Source organism: Pinus tabuliformis, chromosome 2_1 (genome assembly GCF_031772625.1).
Source record: "Pinus tabuliformis cultivar Carrire ecotype Pingquan chromosome 2_1, CPIR1, whole genome shotgun sequence".
NCBI classification, from domain to species: domain Eukaryota; kingdom Viridiplantae; phylum Streptophyta; class Pinopsida; order Pinales; family Pinaceae; genus Pinus; species Pinus tabuliformis.
In genome coordinates, this window is record NC_142299.1 from 889,016,402 (window position 1) to 889,033,373 (window position 16,972).

Genomic DNA, 16,972 nt, shown 5'->3' on the forward strand with positions numbered 1-16,972 from the left:
GAGTGGAAGCCTTAGATGTTGGAGGAAAAGAGGCTGCCCTAGCCGCAGTCAAGAAGAAGAAATACGCTGCCCTATTCTAGAAGACGCAGTCATGAAGAGAAGCCCTAACGCTATCAAGAAGGAGCCCTAAACCTAAATGCTGGTCCCTACTATAACGTAGACCTAAAGGCTGCCCTAACGCAGACCAAAAGGCTTCTCTAACACAGACCTAAAGGCAACACAAACGCAGATCTGAAGGCAACCTTAACGCTATCAAAGAAGGAGCCCTAACCTAACCTAGAGGCTGCAGTCATACCCCAATCCTCCACGCTGTCTCAAAGGTAATGAGGAGGAGGATATAGTAATATACGCTGCCCTAATAGGTCTTAGCCGCAGAAAAAGCCATGGGTCTTTTGGAGGACTGAGCTGCTGTTAGGAGGGCCGGTATGCTAGGCTAGAAGGCTGCAATACAAGGTCTACTTCAACAAAAGAAGAGGGGACGTTAAGGTCACCCTTGTGACTGTTGGAGAGCAAAGGAAAGGAGTTGGGATTTGCTCCTTGAGGACTGTGTGAACGCTGCCCTCATAGAAGGTTGTTTTGGATGATGGGACAATAATGGACAGCAACAACACAATGATGGGACAACAATGGACAGTAGCAGCACAATGATAGGACAACAATGACATTATGGAGAACAACATGTTGGGACAACACAATGATGTGACAACAATGTCATTATGGACAACAACATGTTGGGACAACACAATTGGGATAGCATGGCTGTTAGGGATAGTAGCTACAACAATATAACTAGGCAGCAATGGCAAGCATGAAGCTGCAAGGGACAGTTGCATGATAAATAGGACAGCAATGACATTGTGCAACAATGACACAATGGGATAGCAACGACGACAAGATGCAACAAGCAAATGGGACAACTAGGCATGGTGCTTAGTACAGTATGGCACATGGGACCACTGTGGCAGCATGGTGCAACAATGGCACATGGGACAACTGTGGCAGCATGGTGCAACAATGGCACATGGGACAACAGTGCAGCAGTATGATGTGTACAACATGGTCATGAGGTCCAGCATTGTGATGATGGGTGCAACATGGTGCAACACGATGAGGTGTAGCATGATGACGAGATGTAGCACAATGATAGGTGAAGGAGTCACCTTGGAGAATCAGTTGAAGCAACATGTCTTCAAATGATCTCATGTATCATCTTCTTAGAGATGATCTATGCTCTCATCTAGATAAGTCAAAGCGTTGAATTCTGTTGTAAATGTACTCTCTCTCTCTGCTGAACTATTGAAGAACATATAAGAAGAATTGATCAAGGGTTTCCCCACATTGGGGTTTGTCCCTGGCTAGCGCCACATCTTGTGTCCTCTTGTCTTGGCTTGTCTTCTGCTAGTCATGTTTATGTTCTATCTGCAGTTTACTTTAATGCTGATGTGATTGCTAATCTGGAAAAGATATTGAGCTAATTGTGAAAATTGAAATAAATTGCTCTAAGCATAGAACATACCTAAAATTAACATGGTATCAGAGCTGAGTTGAAGACAAAGCCCAAGCAAGAGTGAAAGAGCAATCACCGAAGACAGTTGGGAAAGGACAAAAGGATCAAGGATTCCTCATCCCTCTTCAAATTCACCAAGAGTGAAGTTGAAGCAAAGTATATTATCAGAATGGCGCAACGGAAGCTTCTGATGGCCTACCTAAAAATCACTTCAATGGGAAGTCTGTATCTAAGGGTGGAAGGAAAGGCAGATGCCTTGCTTGCAATAAGTTCGGCCATTATGTGAAGGAGTGTCCGAATGGCAGGGACACATCTCTTGATGAAGATAACATTCATTCCAGGGACATCTTCAATGATCAGAGGAATGACAGGTAATGCAGGTCATCAAGGAAACGACCGACTCTTCAAAGAAAGCAAGGAACCCTAGGTATGAAGAATCAAATGTTGTTTTTGATAAGATAAAGAAGCGTTATCTTGTATTGGCCCTCTCCTTCAGATTTTGTGGGAATCTGACTTATTGATTGTAGTACTTCAAGGCACTTCATCAGATAGAAGGGTGATCTCTCTAATTTGGTAAAGATGGAAACAATCGTGGGATTATACTTGGAGTCGATGCCACCTATCCTAGAAAGGGTGTAGGGAATGTTACCCCTCAATTGAATGAGGGTAACTCGATTCATTTACAGAATCTCTTTTATGTACTTGATCACAAGAAGAACCTGGTGTGCATTTCGGCAATGGAAGTCAAAGGTTTTAGGGTGGCATTCATCGATGGAAAGGTACGTGTTTGAAAATAAAATTTTCAAAGATGTTTTTCCTCATGGGTTCAAGGTTGGAAATTTGTATCAAGTTGCAAGATGGTCCATTGGGGATCATGTCAATTGACATATCTCATCTATAACACTAGACATCTACTTATGGGGCCCTACCTGATGTGAGTCAAATGGTGACAGGGATATCTGAATTCAAGAAGAGCATGAAGGTACATGTTTGAGATGTACCGATGGAAAATCTTACAAGGGGACCATTCCCCTCATGTAGCAGGTCCACAGGTTTGGAACAACCCGAGGAGTTTGAGATTCATGATCAAGAATATCATGTATACAGGTGGAAGAAAGCCCTCTATGGCTTGAAGCAAAACACCCGGGGCTTAGTATGAGAGGATTGATAGTTGTCTGATGAAGCTGAGATTTACTAAGAGTGAAGCCGATCCAAACCATTGCTCGAAGGTTGTGGATAATAGACCTCTCATACCGGCACCTTCTGAGGACGACTTATTTCTGACAGGTGCAGACCCTATCATTTGCAGAAGTAAGAGGGAGTTGGATTCCGGATGTGGAATGGTAAACTGCAAACCGTGACTACCTCGAGGATCTTATCTTTCAGAAGTTATATACTAGTGATGCCAAACCAGATTTGGGAAATGCCTCTTAGTTTCATAAACTCACTCTCGGTGATGTTCTTGGTGAACTTCCGTCCGAACATATGTTTTGCAGTTAGCATGATGAGCTCATATATGGTTGAGCCTTGTTAAAATTGGCAACTAGGGCCAAACTCCATGTGGGTCAGCTTATTTATGGCCGCTGATATTTTTATTGGATCCCTCTCGTTAAGAGGTGTAGGATTGATCTAAAGATCATCCGATTCCGATAAGTATTTATGGAGATATGAATTTATTTTGATTATGGAATTATTATCAAGCCGACCAGCAACTTGGGTAGGCTCAGAAGCCCAATAGTTATGTCTATTCAACCTGTATGTTTTAGTATAAATAAAAGAGGACTTCAAGTCATTTCTACACACACTTGGATCTCTTCCTCTCTCTACTTGTCTTTGGGTTTTAGTAGGAGGAGAGATCCTAAGGAAAAGCCGGAAAAGCTGGAACTATCGGAAAAGCCAGAACTGTCGGAAAAGCTAGAAAAGCTGGAACTGTCGGAAAAGCCGGAAAAACCGGAAAAGCTTAAGCCGGAACTGTCGGAAATGCCAGAAAAGCTGGAAATACTGGAAAAGCTAGAAAAGCTAGAAAAGCCGGAATTGCGGAACTGCCGGAAAAGCTGGAACTGCCAGAAAAGCCAGAACTACCAGGAACTGCCGAAACAGGCAGAGCATCTGTCTTTGAAGGAAGGCAGCATGATGTATGAGATCATGGGCAACATAATAAGCAGCATTATGATATGATGTATGGGCAGCATAGTGAGTGGATCATCGACAACATGATAGATGAGATCATGGGCAACATGGTGCATGGGTAGCATGATGTATGAGATCATGGGCAGCTCAGTGATGTATGAGATCATGAGCAACATGATGATGAATGATGCAGCATGATGGTACTACACGATAAGGTGCAGCAAATGGATGAGATGTAGCACTATGATGGGTGAAGGAATCACCTTAGAGAATCAGTTGAAGCAATATGTCTTCAACTGATCTCTGCCGATATCAAAAGTCAAAGTGTTGAATTCTATTGTAAATGTACTCTCTCTCTCTGTGTGCTGAACTTTGAAGAACATAAAAGAAGAATTGATCAAGGGTTTCCCCACATTGGGGTTTGTCCCTGGCTAGCGCCACATCTTGTGTCCTCTTGTCTTGGCTTGTCTTCTGCGATTTATATTTATGTTCTATCTGCAGTTTACTTTATGCTGATGTGATTGTTAATGTGGAAAAGAAATTGAAATAAATTGCTCTAGCATAGAACATACCTAAAATTAACAAGCCTCACTGGATTGGTGCCAAGAATCTTCTGAGATATCTTCGGGGCACAATCTCTCATGAATTGAGATACACTGTCAGAAATGTGAAGCTGCATGATTATTCGAATGCTGACTAGGCAAGCAGTGTGGAGGATCGCAAGAGCACTTCTGAGTGCTGGTTCTTTTTGGATTCTGCCTCGATATCATGGATGAGCAGGAAGAAAAAGTCGGTTGCTATAAGCACCACTGAGACTGAATACATAGCTATGAGTATGATCTCGTGCGAAGCTGCCTGGTTGTGGAAGCTCTTCAGCGAGCTGTTTGTACACATGATGGATACCACCGTAATCCTTTGTGTCAACCAGGGGGGATTCGATTGTTGAGGAATCCCGTAGTTTATAATTGCTCTAGCATATAGACATCAGATACTACCTTATTTGGGATATGGTACGTTGATGAGCGAGGAGGCTCCATTGCATTGAGACTGATGTACAGGTCACAGACATTCTGTCTAAGCCCCAAGGAAAGGTCAAATTTGTGACTTTCCCGAGCAACTTGGAGTCGTTGAGAGACCTTCTTATGAGGGTCCTACATGATGCATGCATTGAGCTCTGGGAGGTCCGGGGGTCTTGGCGTACTGCTTGGAGCAACAAGTGACCATAGGACGACTCACCCTCCCCTATTGCTGTGCTGTGTACAGGGTGAATGGTTCAGCCTTCCCCTGTGATACCCCATGGCGACATAGGGACATGATGAGTGGTTCTCCTGTCGAGGCATCCTGCCCATGCAGTCTGGGACTCATGGGAAGTACCTCTCATCTGGCCCATGTGCAGGGAAATGGGGTTAGGGACCATAGTAGTACTATCGATGGACGCATTGTTGTATCTACCGTACTCCCTATGCTAGGACGACCTCCATTGGTCTGGGATCAGTATGAGTGGTTTGAGACACTCTCTTGTGATATTGATTTGGGATCAATAAAATTGACTTTAGGTCAGTAAGAGTGATATGACTCACTCTCTTGAAACTGATCTGGGATCAGTATGAGTGGTTTGAGACACTCTCTTGTGATATTGATTTGGGATCAATAAAATTGACTTCGAGTCAGTAAGAGTGATATGACTCACTCTCTTGGAACTGACTTAAGGTCAGTAGAGAATGGTATGAGACATTCTCGATCAATTCTTCTTCTTCATGGTTCAGCAGAGTAGTGCAGGGAACTGATGGCAGAGATAGTACAGTAGGACAGATGGATTAGTGGATGGAGTTCTCCCTAGTTGAGAGGGAGTGTTAAAATTGGCAACTAGGGCCAAACTCCATGTGGGTCATCTTATTTATGGCAGCTCATATTTTTCTTGGATCCCTCTCATCGAGAGGTGTAGGATTGATCTAAAGATCATCCGATTCCGATAAGTATTCATGGAGTTATGGATTTATTTGTGTTATAAGACAATTCGTTAAGGTCGACCAGCAAACAAATAAACCCCACATGTGCTCAACGTTTTAGTATAAAAGGAGATGACTTGGGGGTCATTTCATACACACTTCTATCTTGATTTCTCTCCACTTGTCTTGGGTTTTAGTGAAAGAGAAATCTAGGAGTGGAAGCCCTAGATGCTGGAGGAAAAGAGGCTGCCCTAGCCGCAGTCAAGAAGAATAAATATGCTACCCTAATCTAGATTACGCAGTCATGAAGAGAAGCCCTAACACTATCAAGAAGGAGCCCTAAACCTATATGCTGGTCCCTACTAAACATAGACCTAAAGTTTGCCCTAACGCAGACCAAAAGGTTGCCCTAACGCAGACCTAAAGGTAGCCCTAACGCAGATCTGAAGGCAGCCCTAACGCAGATCTGAAGGCAGCCCTAACGCTATCAAAGAAGGAGCCCTAACCTAACCTAGAGGACGCAGTCATACCCCAATCCTCCACGTTGTCTCAAAGGTAATCAAGAGGAGGATATACGCTGCCCTAATAGGTCTTAGCCGCAGCAAAAGCCATGTGTCTTTTGCAGGACCGAGGTGCTGTTAGGAGGGCTGCAATTCAAGGTCTACTTCAGCAAAAGAAGAGGGGACGTTAAGGTCACCCTTGTGACTGTTGGAGAGCAAAGGAAAGGAGCTAGGATTTGCTCCTTGAGTACTGTGTGAAGAGGCAGCAAGGTCTGTGTGAAGGCTGCCCTCATAGAAGGTTGTTTTGGATGATGGGAGAGCAATGGACAACAACATCACAATGATGGGACAACAATGGACAACATCAGTGCAATGATGGGACAACAATGGACAGCAGCAGCACAATGATGGGACATCAATGACATTATGGACAACAGCATGTTGGGACAACACAATGATGGGACAACAATGTCATTATGGACAACAACATGTTGGGACAACACAATTGGGATAGCATGATTGTTAGGGACAGTAGCTACAACAATATAACTAGGCAACAGTGGCAAGTATGAAGTTGCAAGGGACAGTTGCATGATAAATAGGACAACAATGACACAACAATGACACAATGGGATAGTAGCAACGGCAAGATGCAACAAGCAAATGGGATAGCTAGGCATGGTGCTTAGTACAATATGGCACATGGGACAATTGTGGCAACATGGTGCAACAATGGCACATGGGACAACAGTGCAGCATAAGGCGCAACAGTATGATGTGTACAACATGGTCATGAGGTCCAACATTATGATGATGGGTGCAACATGGTGCAACACGGTGAGGTGTAGCATGATGACGAGATGTAGCACAATGATAGGTGAAGGAGTCACATTGGAGAATTAGTTGAAGCAACATGTCTTCAAATGATCTCATGTATCATCTTCTTAGAGCTGATCTATGCTCTCATCTAGATAAGACAAAGCATTGAATTCTGTTGTAAATGTACTCTCTTTCTCTCTGTCTGCTGAACTATTGAAGAACGTATAAGAAGAATTGACCAAGGGTTTCCCCACATTGGGGTTTGTCCCTGGCTAGCGCCACATCTTGTGTCCTCTTGTCTTGGCTTGTCTTCTGCTATTTATGTCTATGTTCTATCAACAATTTACTTTAATGCTGATGTGATTGCTAATATGGAAAAGATATTGAGCTAACTGTGAAAATTGAAATAAATTGCTCTAAGCATAGAACGTACCTAAAATTAACAAAGACTCCCTCATTATGTCTCCAAGTTTGAGACATCGAAATAAAGCTATGATAAGCTAGTAGAGCTATTCTCGGTATCTACAACTGGAGAAGTAATATCTCTACGGAATGAATTATACAAGATGAAGATAACAGAGGAAGGGATAGCTCCCTACTAAATGAAAATCTCTGAAATGAGAGATCAACTTCAAGAGCTTGGGGAAGTCATGTCCGATAGAGAGATGACAACTGTAGTACTCAATGCTCTACTTGAGGAGTGGGGAAACTTTACATCAAGCATATATGCCAAGAAGGAAGCAACCACTCTAAGTGAAATGTGGTCTCTATGCAGAACATAGGAAACTAGACTTAAGGCAAAAGAAGATGTGGGATGAAAGGAGCAAGCATTTGCTACCATGGCCAAAAGAATGGGTAAATTTGGCAAGTTTGGTCCATGAAGAACAAGCAACAAAGACATGTCCAAAATCCAATGTTTTGGATGCCAAGAATATGGACACTACAAAAGGAATTGTCCTAAGCTTAAGAAGGACAACAATAACAAAAGGAAGAGGGAAGAAGCTCATATAACTCAAGAGATGAAAGAAGAAGGAAAGAAACAAAAGAAGGAAGATCCTCCGGATCTTTACTATGACTAGGTCAAATTCTTTACTTCTAGATTTCTTTCAACGTTTTGAGTAGGATAGGAGCATGTAGGAATAAATTAAAATTGCATGGCTAGAAACATGCCTTAGAATCTAGAAGCATGATGTACATAGAGTTCTAGATACCCATGAAGATGTAGCATTTAATAATGAGAATAAAAATGCATGGGTAGAAATATCTTCTAAAATATAGGAGCATGGTAGCATATAGAAGGAGCATACCTAGTATAGAACCTCATCCATGATAAAAGAAAAATTTGATCATGATTAAGTATCTTAGAAGACCTCCATCATCAAAGGAAAAAAACATTTGCAAGGCAAGGATCTTTAAGATCCTATGATGGAATCTTCAAAAGAAGGTTCATGTATCAAGGCATATGTCTCTTTTGGGAATCCCATTCATGGGATTCAAGAAAAGGATGATATACAGGCAAGCTAAGATGAAGCAAGAAGGGCCACACCAAAGGATGATCAAAGGAGAATCAAGATGAGGTATGTATGCATTAATGTTTAGTCATGTTATCATTTGGATAGTTCTATAACATGATCACGCATGAAAGAATCTCTTTCACCAAGAACATGCTCGAAGGCATGTACCACAATGCAATGAAGGTCAACAAAAGATTATGCTCACATAAGGAGTATAAGATTGTTGACTAAGAAGCAATCAATGAAGGAATGCTCTCATAAGAAGCATTAGATGGTTGACCTATCTATCGAATAAGAAGCAGATGAAGAAAGAGATCAAGTATGTGGAAGAACACCATGATCACCGAGAATCACTATTTGACAAGATTCTTTGAAGATATCTCCTAAAAGAAGGCAAGACAACTCTGATAAAGAAAGAAAGGACCCTTGACACCTATGAAGGCCTCAGAGATATAAAAGATGCAGATAATTGATCCTACTCTACGAAGTTGTCGTGATGAAGAAACCATCCAACAAAAAGCAATGTTGAAGCAATATCAAGATAAAGTCATGATGGGCTACTAGGTCGAAGCATGTAAACAAGAAAGTACAACGAAGCATCCATGAGAAGAATATTTCGAAGCATGGACAAGATGACAAAGGAGTAGCCAAGATGACAAGAAAACCTGATGTATGACATGAAAGCCACTTTCCTCGAAGGAAGCAATGACATGACAAACCAGGGAGGAAAGTGATCGATGGATGGTGCCCTACCTAGAAGAAGTTCGAACAAAGACTTCATGACATCAAGAAAGGAAGGAGATCAAGCAGCTAAAGGACCCACGAAGAAGAAGCTGCTGATGAAGGAAAGAGTCCCTAGTTAAGAGGGAGCTCTAACAGGTCCCTGATCAAGAGGGAGTTTTGGATCACCCCTGATTACAAAGGAGTGACAATTGTGTTTTCCATTTCATGGGTCATGCACTAGACCAGGACTAACAACCGTAAGTCTAGATGAAGGCCATGAATGGAAATGTAGACACAAGATAGACACAACATTCTTGTCTTCACTTGGGAAGAAAGAATGGGAGGATTGAGTAATCATCTGGCATCCGATACTCTTTGAGGATGTGTAGGGCATCCAAGACAAGAGTAGGCACGAGGACCGATATTCTTTGAGGGCTGAGAACCCAAGATAAGAATAGTCCTAAAAGGTCATACTTGGAGAACACCCGGGTTGGTATGTACCTTGAGAGACAATGATGAAGATGTCTATAAATCATTGGTCTCGCCAACATTGTAGCTCATGGTCTCGTAAAGAGATGGAGCTGTTAGTCAAGGCCTTGCACTATGACAATGCTGATGGATATGATGCTATAACAGATGGATTGCTAATCCGATTTCTCTTATGTGAATTCTTCAAGATTGAAAATTGCCAAACACCTTGTAATGTTGTATGAATACCTCCCTAGTTAAGAGGGAGTGTTGAAGGAAATGTAACTAGGCTAGGTCTTCATAAATGTAATTTTGATATTTGTATTTATTCAAGAAAAGAGAAATTATTTTGATATTATTTGTCAATGAGTTTCTTGCTCATTGAAAATAGGTCAAGCACATTTTAAAGTGCTTCTAGAGAGTCAAAGTCAAAATGTAATTATGATGAGACCCTTTAAAGGCATGTTACATCATGTATGTCAACATACAAGGTCATGGGAACACCTCCAAGCCAAGTCAAATCCTCTCCTAGCATCAACGAAGTCTCCAAGCAGCCAAATAATGAATAAAAGATGAATTATGATGAAACAGTCAAGTCGGCCTGAAGAGGAGGGACAAACCTCTATTTGTAGAGGCTGTCCACTCCTCATTTGATATCATTTGAGCTCTGAAATCCGCAAGAGAAAGAGGAGAAGTATAATGAAGTTGAGAAAAAGAAATCTTCTAGGGCAGCGAAGCAAAGGAGAAAGAAGTCGAGGTTGAAGGGACTGTGTTTTTAGAGTCAACACAGTCACATGTGCGAGAAAGAAAGGGTCTGCTTGCGGTCATTACAACAGGAAATCACGGTGACAAATATCTCAGTTTTGGGCTAATAAATAAGGTCTATAAGGCCTCCCCATCCAGCGAAGAAGCAAGGAAAAGACAACGAAGATAAGGGGACTGTTTTTAGGGTTTCTGTCCACATGAGCGAAGATCTCAGTAGTGAACTTTTGCGGATTTTACAGCAGGTGAAGGCAGCACATTTAGAAGCCTCATTTGGATGTATAACTAGGTCTACAAGGTCTCCTAAGGAAAGAAAAGAAGGTTCTCTCTATTGCGAAGTAAAGAAGCCCTAATGTTCTAGGTTTTCTCCTAAGAAGAAGAGAAGTCAGACTTAGATAGCAGCAGAAGAAGGACGAAGGACTAAGGAGCAAAGTGCTAAAAGCAAGAAAAGAAGAAAAGAAGTCAAACTTAGATAAGTAGCAGAAGAAGGAAGAAGGACTAAGGAGCAAAGTTCCGGAAGTTACAGTGCAGAAAGAGGAAGGATTTGACTTATGCTTGGAAGATATCCTAGTCAAGGGTCTAGGGTTTGGTATTTGTTCAAATAAGAAGCTTCAATAAGAGAAAACTTACCAAGGGTTTTCCTCTCAAGAGTGGAGAGGTTTTGTCCCTGGTAGAGAGCCAAACTTTGTGTTCTTGTTATTTTGTTTTGGTAGCAGTTTGATGAAACACACACACTAATAAGAAGAAGAAGATAAATTGTCATAGTGCATCACAAATTGTTATCAAGTAACAAAGAATCACACTACACTACTTTGCCCTAGATTCTTCAACACCCTGCTAGTTTGAGTGGTAACATGCCTTACAGCGAAAACTCGCCAATGCGACATGCCGTCGGTGGTCTAAGTGATGCAATCACTATGGAGTTGTGACACCCTAGAACACTAGACAAATCACAAGGAATTTGTTTGACTTGAGATTCGCCATCCAGTTTTAAATTCAGTGAACTTGAATAAACAAATTTGAACTGGCTTGAAGTTTGATGAACTTTGAACTTGAAATATTGATTTTTTCTAACATGGTAACTTATTTTATATACAATTCATATTTCTTTATTTTGTTTTTAAAAAATAAATGTGACTGTACAGTATAAAATAAGTAAACTCTCACATAGGTCCTGCAAAAATGCTTCTCCATCGTGATTGCCTTCTATTTGGTGCGGATTCAATTGATTTATTTCTCATATAATTTTGAAGGCAATGTTATAATGAAAACATAGTTGAGGCCACCGATAGGTTTTAGGTTTTGCTCTTATTTTTAATTAACTTATGTTGAATTATCTTAATCATTGAGCTGGATGGCTACGTGAAGAAAGCTGTCTTGTTCTCGTTCTTTTGATCTACATTTTGAGGTGCATGAATTGGTAAACTTCATCTTGTATGATTTTTGAAATGATTTTTAGGTTCATTGCATTGTCACACTCATCATTGGCTTTCATCTTTTATTGGGGTAAAATGTTTCCTTTTGATTATGTGTTTGAGATGGTAGACCAAAGCATTCACCTGTAGCAATTCCATCTTAATATTATCTAGCTCTTTACTTATGTCTTACAGTTTTTATATGTAAGTTCTTCACTTTCATTTGAACATAAATGTAAAAATTCTTAAATGCTTGTTTTGTTGTGGATGCAGCTGAACTACGAGTGCCTTTTGTGTTTTTGACAAATGGTAAGATTTCACATCTTTTGAAACCCTCAAAGTATGGAATTGTAATGCAAGGCAACTATTTTTTCCCATTGTAATCAATGGCCAGATTAAAATGATTGAAACTTATGTTTTGTTGAGTCTATGGGATGGGGAGTTGGGAAACACAGGAATGAATTTGGTAGATGAGGGGAGAATTGGATCAAATCTCATTGGATAGCACAAGTGATATTGCAATAAAGTATCTAAAGGACATAGAAAAATTGGGAAATTAAATATGTAAAAGCGCCAAATAATGATTTGTACATTGTATTGATGAAGTAATAAACACTGTCATGTTTACTTAGATGATTAAAAATTGTAAAGTGATTATAGTGGCTGACCCAAAGGAATTGCGAAACAGTTACACAGGTCTTTAGATGTAGAAATGACAGATCAATTGCTATAGCACTCGAGTTATATTGAATTTTATGGGTATGAAATTCTACATATGAGTATTTCTCCAAAATAAAATATTAGTCATGCCTTTACAGTGTTGGATATTCTTCTTGTTCGCTTGTCCAAGATGCAGCAAAATGCAACTAAGTTTATGATTACTTGATTAAAGTTAGTTAGTATAGTTTTCAGTATTTCAAATATTTAGAGTTGTCTATTTTTAAAGTGATTTTCCCCCATAAAGGTAGACACATCCTTTTTGAGTAGGGGATGTACAAGTATCTCTTAGTGATTTCGGTGAGGACATCACCACGGAAAGGGGGATGTTTTCCAATATCCTTGTTTTCTTAAGGACTGCAGAACTATAGGAATGTGTCCTGATTCTACACAGATTGAAACTAATGATGGCTTGTTTTCTTTCTTCATTGCTTTATTTTTGTTGCTGGTTTGCATTGAAGTATAAAAGCATTTAGGGTATTCAAAACAACATATGTAGAACTTTCTCTTTCATTGACAAAGATAGATGTCACTCATATCTTGAACAGATCTCCCTTAAAATAATATCAAATAAAATCACCTTAGGTTGCCAATAGATGAATTTTTTTTAGACACATATATAGTCTAGAAAACAACATTCAATATATAGCAAACCGTGCTCCAAATAGATTATTTCATATACAATGAACTATGACTTCTATGATTTCTTATAACCTAAGTTGCCAAGTTACTTGGGTTTGTGGATGGGGATGGGGGTGACACTTTTTGAAACATGAGGCTTTGTTTAGTTAGGTGTATACACAAATTTTAATATATAAATTTTTTTTTATCAAAAAAATTTAAAAAACACAATTGGAATTTTTGTAAATCAACGATGTTCATAATATCATTCGCAACAAGTAGCAATGAAACCTGGCCAAGGAGAGCAGGATTTTGAGGATGTTTCCAGACCAGATGTCAGGGAAGGCTTCTAGTTCAAAGGGAGTAGCCATGGCAGCAAAGGCAGTTCTAGGATTGAAGTCAATTCTAGGTGGCAAAAGTACCTCCCTCGCTAAGAGGGAGTGTTGAGAATTGTAGCTTGGGTAGGTACTTTTGCACAGGCTTAGGTGTTTAGGCATGAAAAAGTAGCCAACAGATCTCCTTAGACACTTTCTCTAGTTTGAGCAAGTTGTATTTGTAACTTAGCCTAAGTCTAACTTAGGAAAAGCACATAATTATTATGTTCGCTTATTGAGCTAAAGAAAACTCGGGAAGAGTAATTTAATTACTTTAGTGATTATGTTTTAATCTCAACCCTTGATCTCAAGTGGGGTGGGATCTAATCTCGGTCTTCAATCACTTTGGGGATTAGGGTTAGGGATTTAGCTAAATGTAAAGTTATAAAAGCAAGGCTAAAGAGTGGGAGAAGACATGCCATACAACAACACAAGATTGAGAGAGGCATTTCAGTGAGTGTGTTGGGTCCGAGAAAGGGGGAAACAAGGAGATCTAGATTGACCAAGGAGGGCTTGATCAACTGGTTAGATCTAATTGTTGTATGTATTCCTCAGTTGGGCCATTTTACAAGGACGGGAGCCCAAGTAAGTTCTAAAAGTTAGTGAAGAACTTTGATTGGGTAAGAATCTATTGTGTTAGTTTATGAGATTGGTATATTTTGCTTCCGCCAAATTTTTGTGTTAATGAACCTAGCTATGCAATTAATCAGTAAATCTGTAATTTGCTAGGAATCAAGTGCCATGTAATCTTCTGCCTCTGCACTGATCTCCCGTCTTTCTGTTCCGTACTTGCTGCCTCCTGACTGCTCTCCAGACCACTGGTTCAATTTCTCAGCAAACCCTGCTCCAGAAATTGAACTGACTGGTCTCCCTCAGTGTGTTCTCCAAGAGACCCTCAAGCCTCCTCTCATACTTTTCTCATTGACAAATCAACGACCGAGATTAAGTCCTTAATCAATGGCTAAGATTAGATTTGGCTTGATCCATGTCTTTTGGACCATTCTAACACAGTTTCATATTAATACACATTAATATTTTATTTTCCCCAAGTTTAGACTTAGGGACTCATTAAAAATATTAATTATTTTAATATCTCCTGAACTGTTTAGAATCTGCCCAAACCCTTTCTGGGTATGGGAGATCTCATGTGCCCCAACCTCTCCGCCAAATTTCGTGGCTAGAGCACATTCGATGCTACCCCAAATCAACACTCTTCTCCTTCCATGGTCATCACCCTAGTTCCTAAAGGCCCTAGATGAGTCTCCATCATTCAGGAACCCATGATTGTCCCAACCCCTGGTGGGCGATGAACTGCCTCACCTTAAAAAGGGGTATCCACTGCTATACTTTGCACATCATGCTCTCATTCCTTTGAGCCTTGAGCAGTTAACCAAAGAAAATCATAAAAGGAATAAGGCATTCGAAGACGGGTGGAAAAGCCAAGGCCATGGTAACTCATGTACCATGATTTCCCTCCTACACATTATTTACCCAAGTGTGGGCTTCCCTTTTATTAGCTACCCTTATGCCATGGGATGTGACCCAGGTTGTTCCCCTTTGTCCCCTACTCCATTCCATCATTATATCACATGCCACCACCATTTAACGGATGTACCATGAACATATCACCCCCTTTAGAAGAAGAAACCACCTAATAGGATGATTAGTTAACCCCTCTTGGAGACATTAGCGCATGCCAAAGCCCACTATTGAAGGGCATGCCATTATGAAGTGCCCACTTGTTTTCCATTGTTTGTAAATTCTTTTAATTTATTGCTTTAATGACTTGATATGTTGGAAGGTATGAGGACGCATGGGATCTTATGCAGGATTGCAGATGGTTTTTATTTTGGGTTTGGTCTCCCTATACGGGGCCTTAACCCTCTAGAGGGCTACACTGGCACATGTAGGGCGTGTAGAGAGCCATGGGCCTCCACATCAGCAAGTACCATTCCATGGATCCCTAGAGTCATTCAAAGATCGCTTATGGTTCACCTATTGGACAAGGAAGATGCACCTGGTTCACCATGCCCAACCGGCCCCACAGTCACATTATGCACTTGGCAGATGACCCATGACTTGTATGGTGATGTGGCATCACTTATACCATCACCCGAGCCCTTGCAAATGGTCTACAAGCATCTTCAATTTGTTTGGAGATCCATGAGGACAATTATGTGCCCCCACACCCACTTGGGAGCACCATAGGTTTATTACTTGGAGAAGGGGCCACCCCCTTGTCCACTGCTTTGGGAGTCCTATTTCATATTTTGGCACCTATGGACTTCATTAGGCCTCCTCTAAGGTCCAACGACATGCATTATTGATCATTTGACCTCTTCAAAGGCTTATTCTTTTATTTTGAGCTAGTTTGGTGGGCTTGTCACCAAAAGTTAGTTATCTTGTACATTATTTTATTTTAGGGGCTCAATTAGGCCTTATTAGGAAAATCAAATTCATTTGGACATGTATAAATACAAGTGATGTGATTTCATTTTAGCATCATCATTTTGGATTAGATCTCTTCTCTCTCTTGAGAATTTCACACTTCTTCTTGGAGCATGAATTGGAGTTTTATGAATGAATTTTGATGTGTGGATTTGGTTTATCTTGTCTTGGAGCTTCTCTATTGTCAAATTGTGGATGGTTGGATATACTCTATTACATGTAAGTACATTCTTTTAATGCTATTCTTGTTTACTTTTTCATATACATTGTACTGGGATTTTCGCTATTTTTAGGGCTAATTGCTGCATGCATTTACTGCTTAAATTTTGGAATTTTGTCTCTATATAGCATCTCTCAATGTATGGGCTATGTAATGTGAATGAAATCTCCTAGGGGTAATTCTATCAACGAATTTATCTTGACAAGCCATCACCTTTTGCACATCGAAGTATAAAAGTTGCATGATTGCATCTCTTTGACTTAGAAGGCTAGCGAAGTAGTCTTGAAGCCTCCTTGACTAGGAACCAAAGGTCCTCACTCATATTTATCATAGACTCCATTCTCCCAAGACTAAGGCACTGATCTACCAAAAGGTGGTCACCTAAAATCAACTTCTTTTCACCTTTTCCTAGGTCTAGCCAAGTTGGGTCACCTAGGGCATCATTTTTCCGGCAAACTATCCATCCAGAAAGTTCGATCTCCTAGCCTCTCCTGCGCTGGTGTCCCTTAAAGACCTCCACATTTGATGCCATTCTGACAGTGGAGTTGTGAGAAAAGCCAAGCCCTAGCTTCGAGATCAAACTTTGCCCTAATATCCCCAAGGCTAGTGCCTCATAGGATCAATTCAACACCTTTGAGTGAATATTCTTTCTTTGATCCTTTCCCCCACTTTGTCTAGGTTTGGAGCATCATTGATGCTAAACTCTCACCTCCTAACCTAGGTTGGGTCCATTTGGTTCTGTGTGGTCCTGTTCCTTTGAAAAGACAATTCTTCAAGAACCATTTGGGATACCAATTTCAATAAG

At 40.6% G+C, this 16,972-nt stretch overlaps 1 protein-coding gene across 3 annotated transcripts in view; it reads left to right on the plus strand.

The window, feature by feature from the left end:
- The window catches only part of LOC149203499 (hydrolase family protein / HAD-superfamily protein), a 494,119-nt gene that overhangs the window by 100,869 nt on the left and 376,278 nt on the right, over positions 1–16,972 (plus strand). For all 3 annotated transcript variants that reach the window (XM_089403464.1, XM_089403462.1, XM_089403463.1), the window contains exon 3: positions 12,061–12,096. In XM_089403464.1, the coding sequence (XP_089259590.1) occupies positions 12,061–12,096 (36 nt within the window). The remainder of the gene's footprint in view (positions 1–12,060; positions 12,097–16,972) is intronic.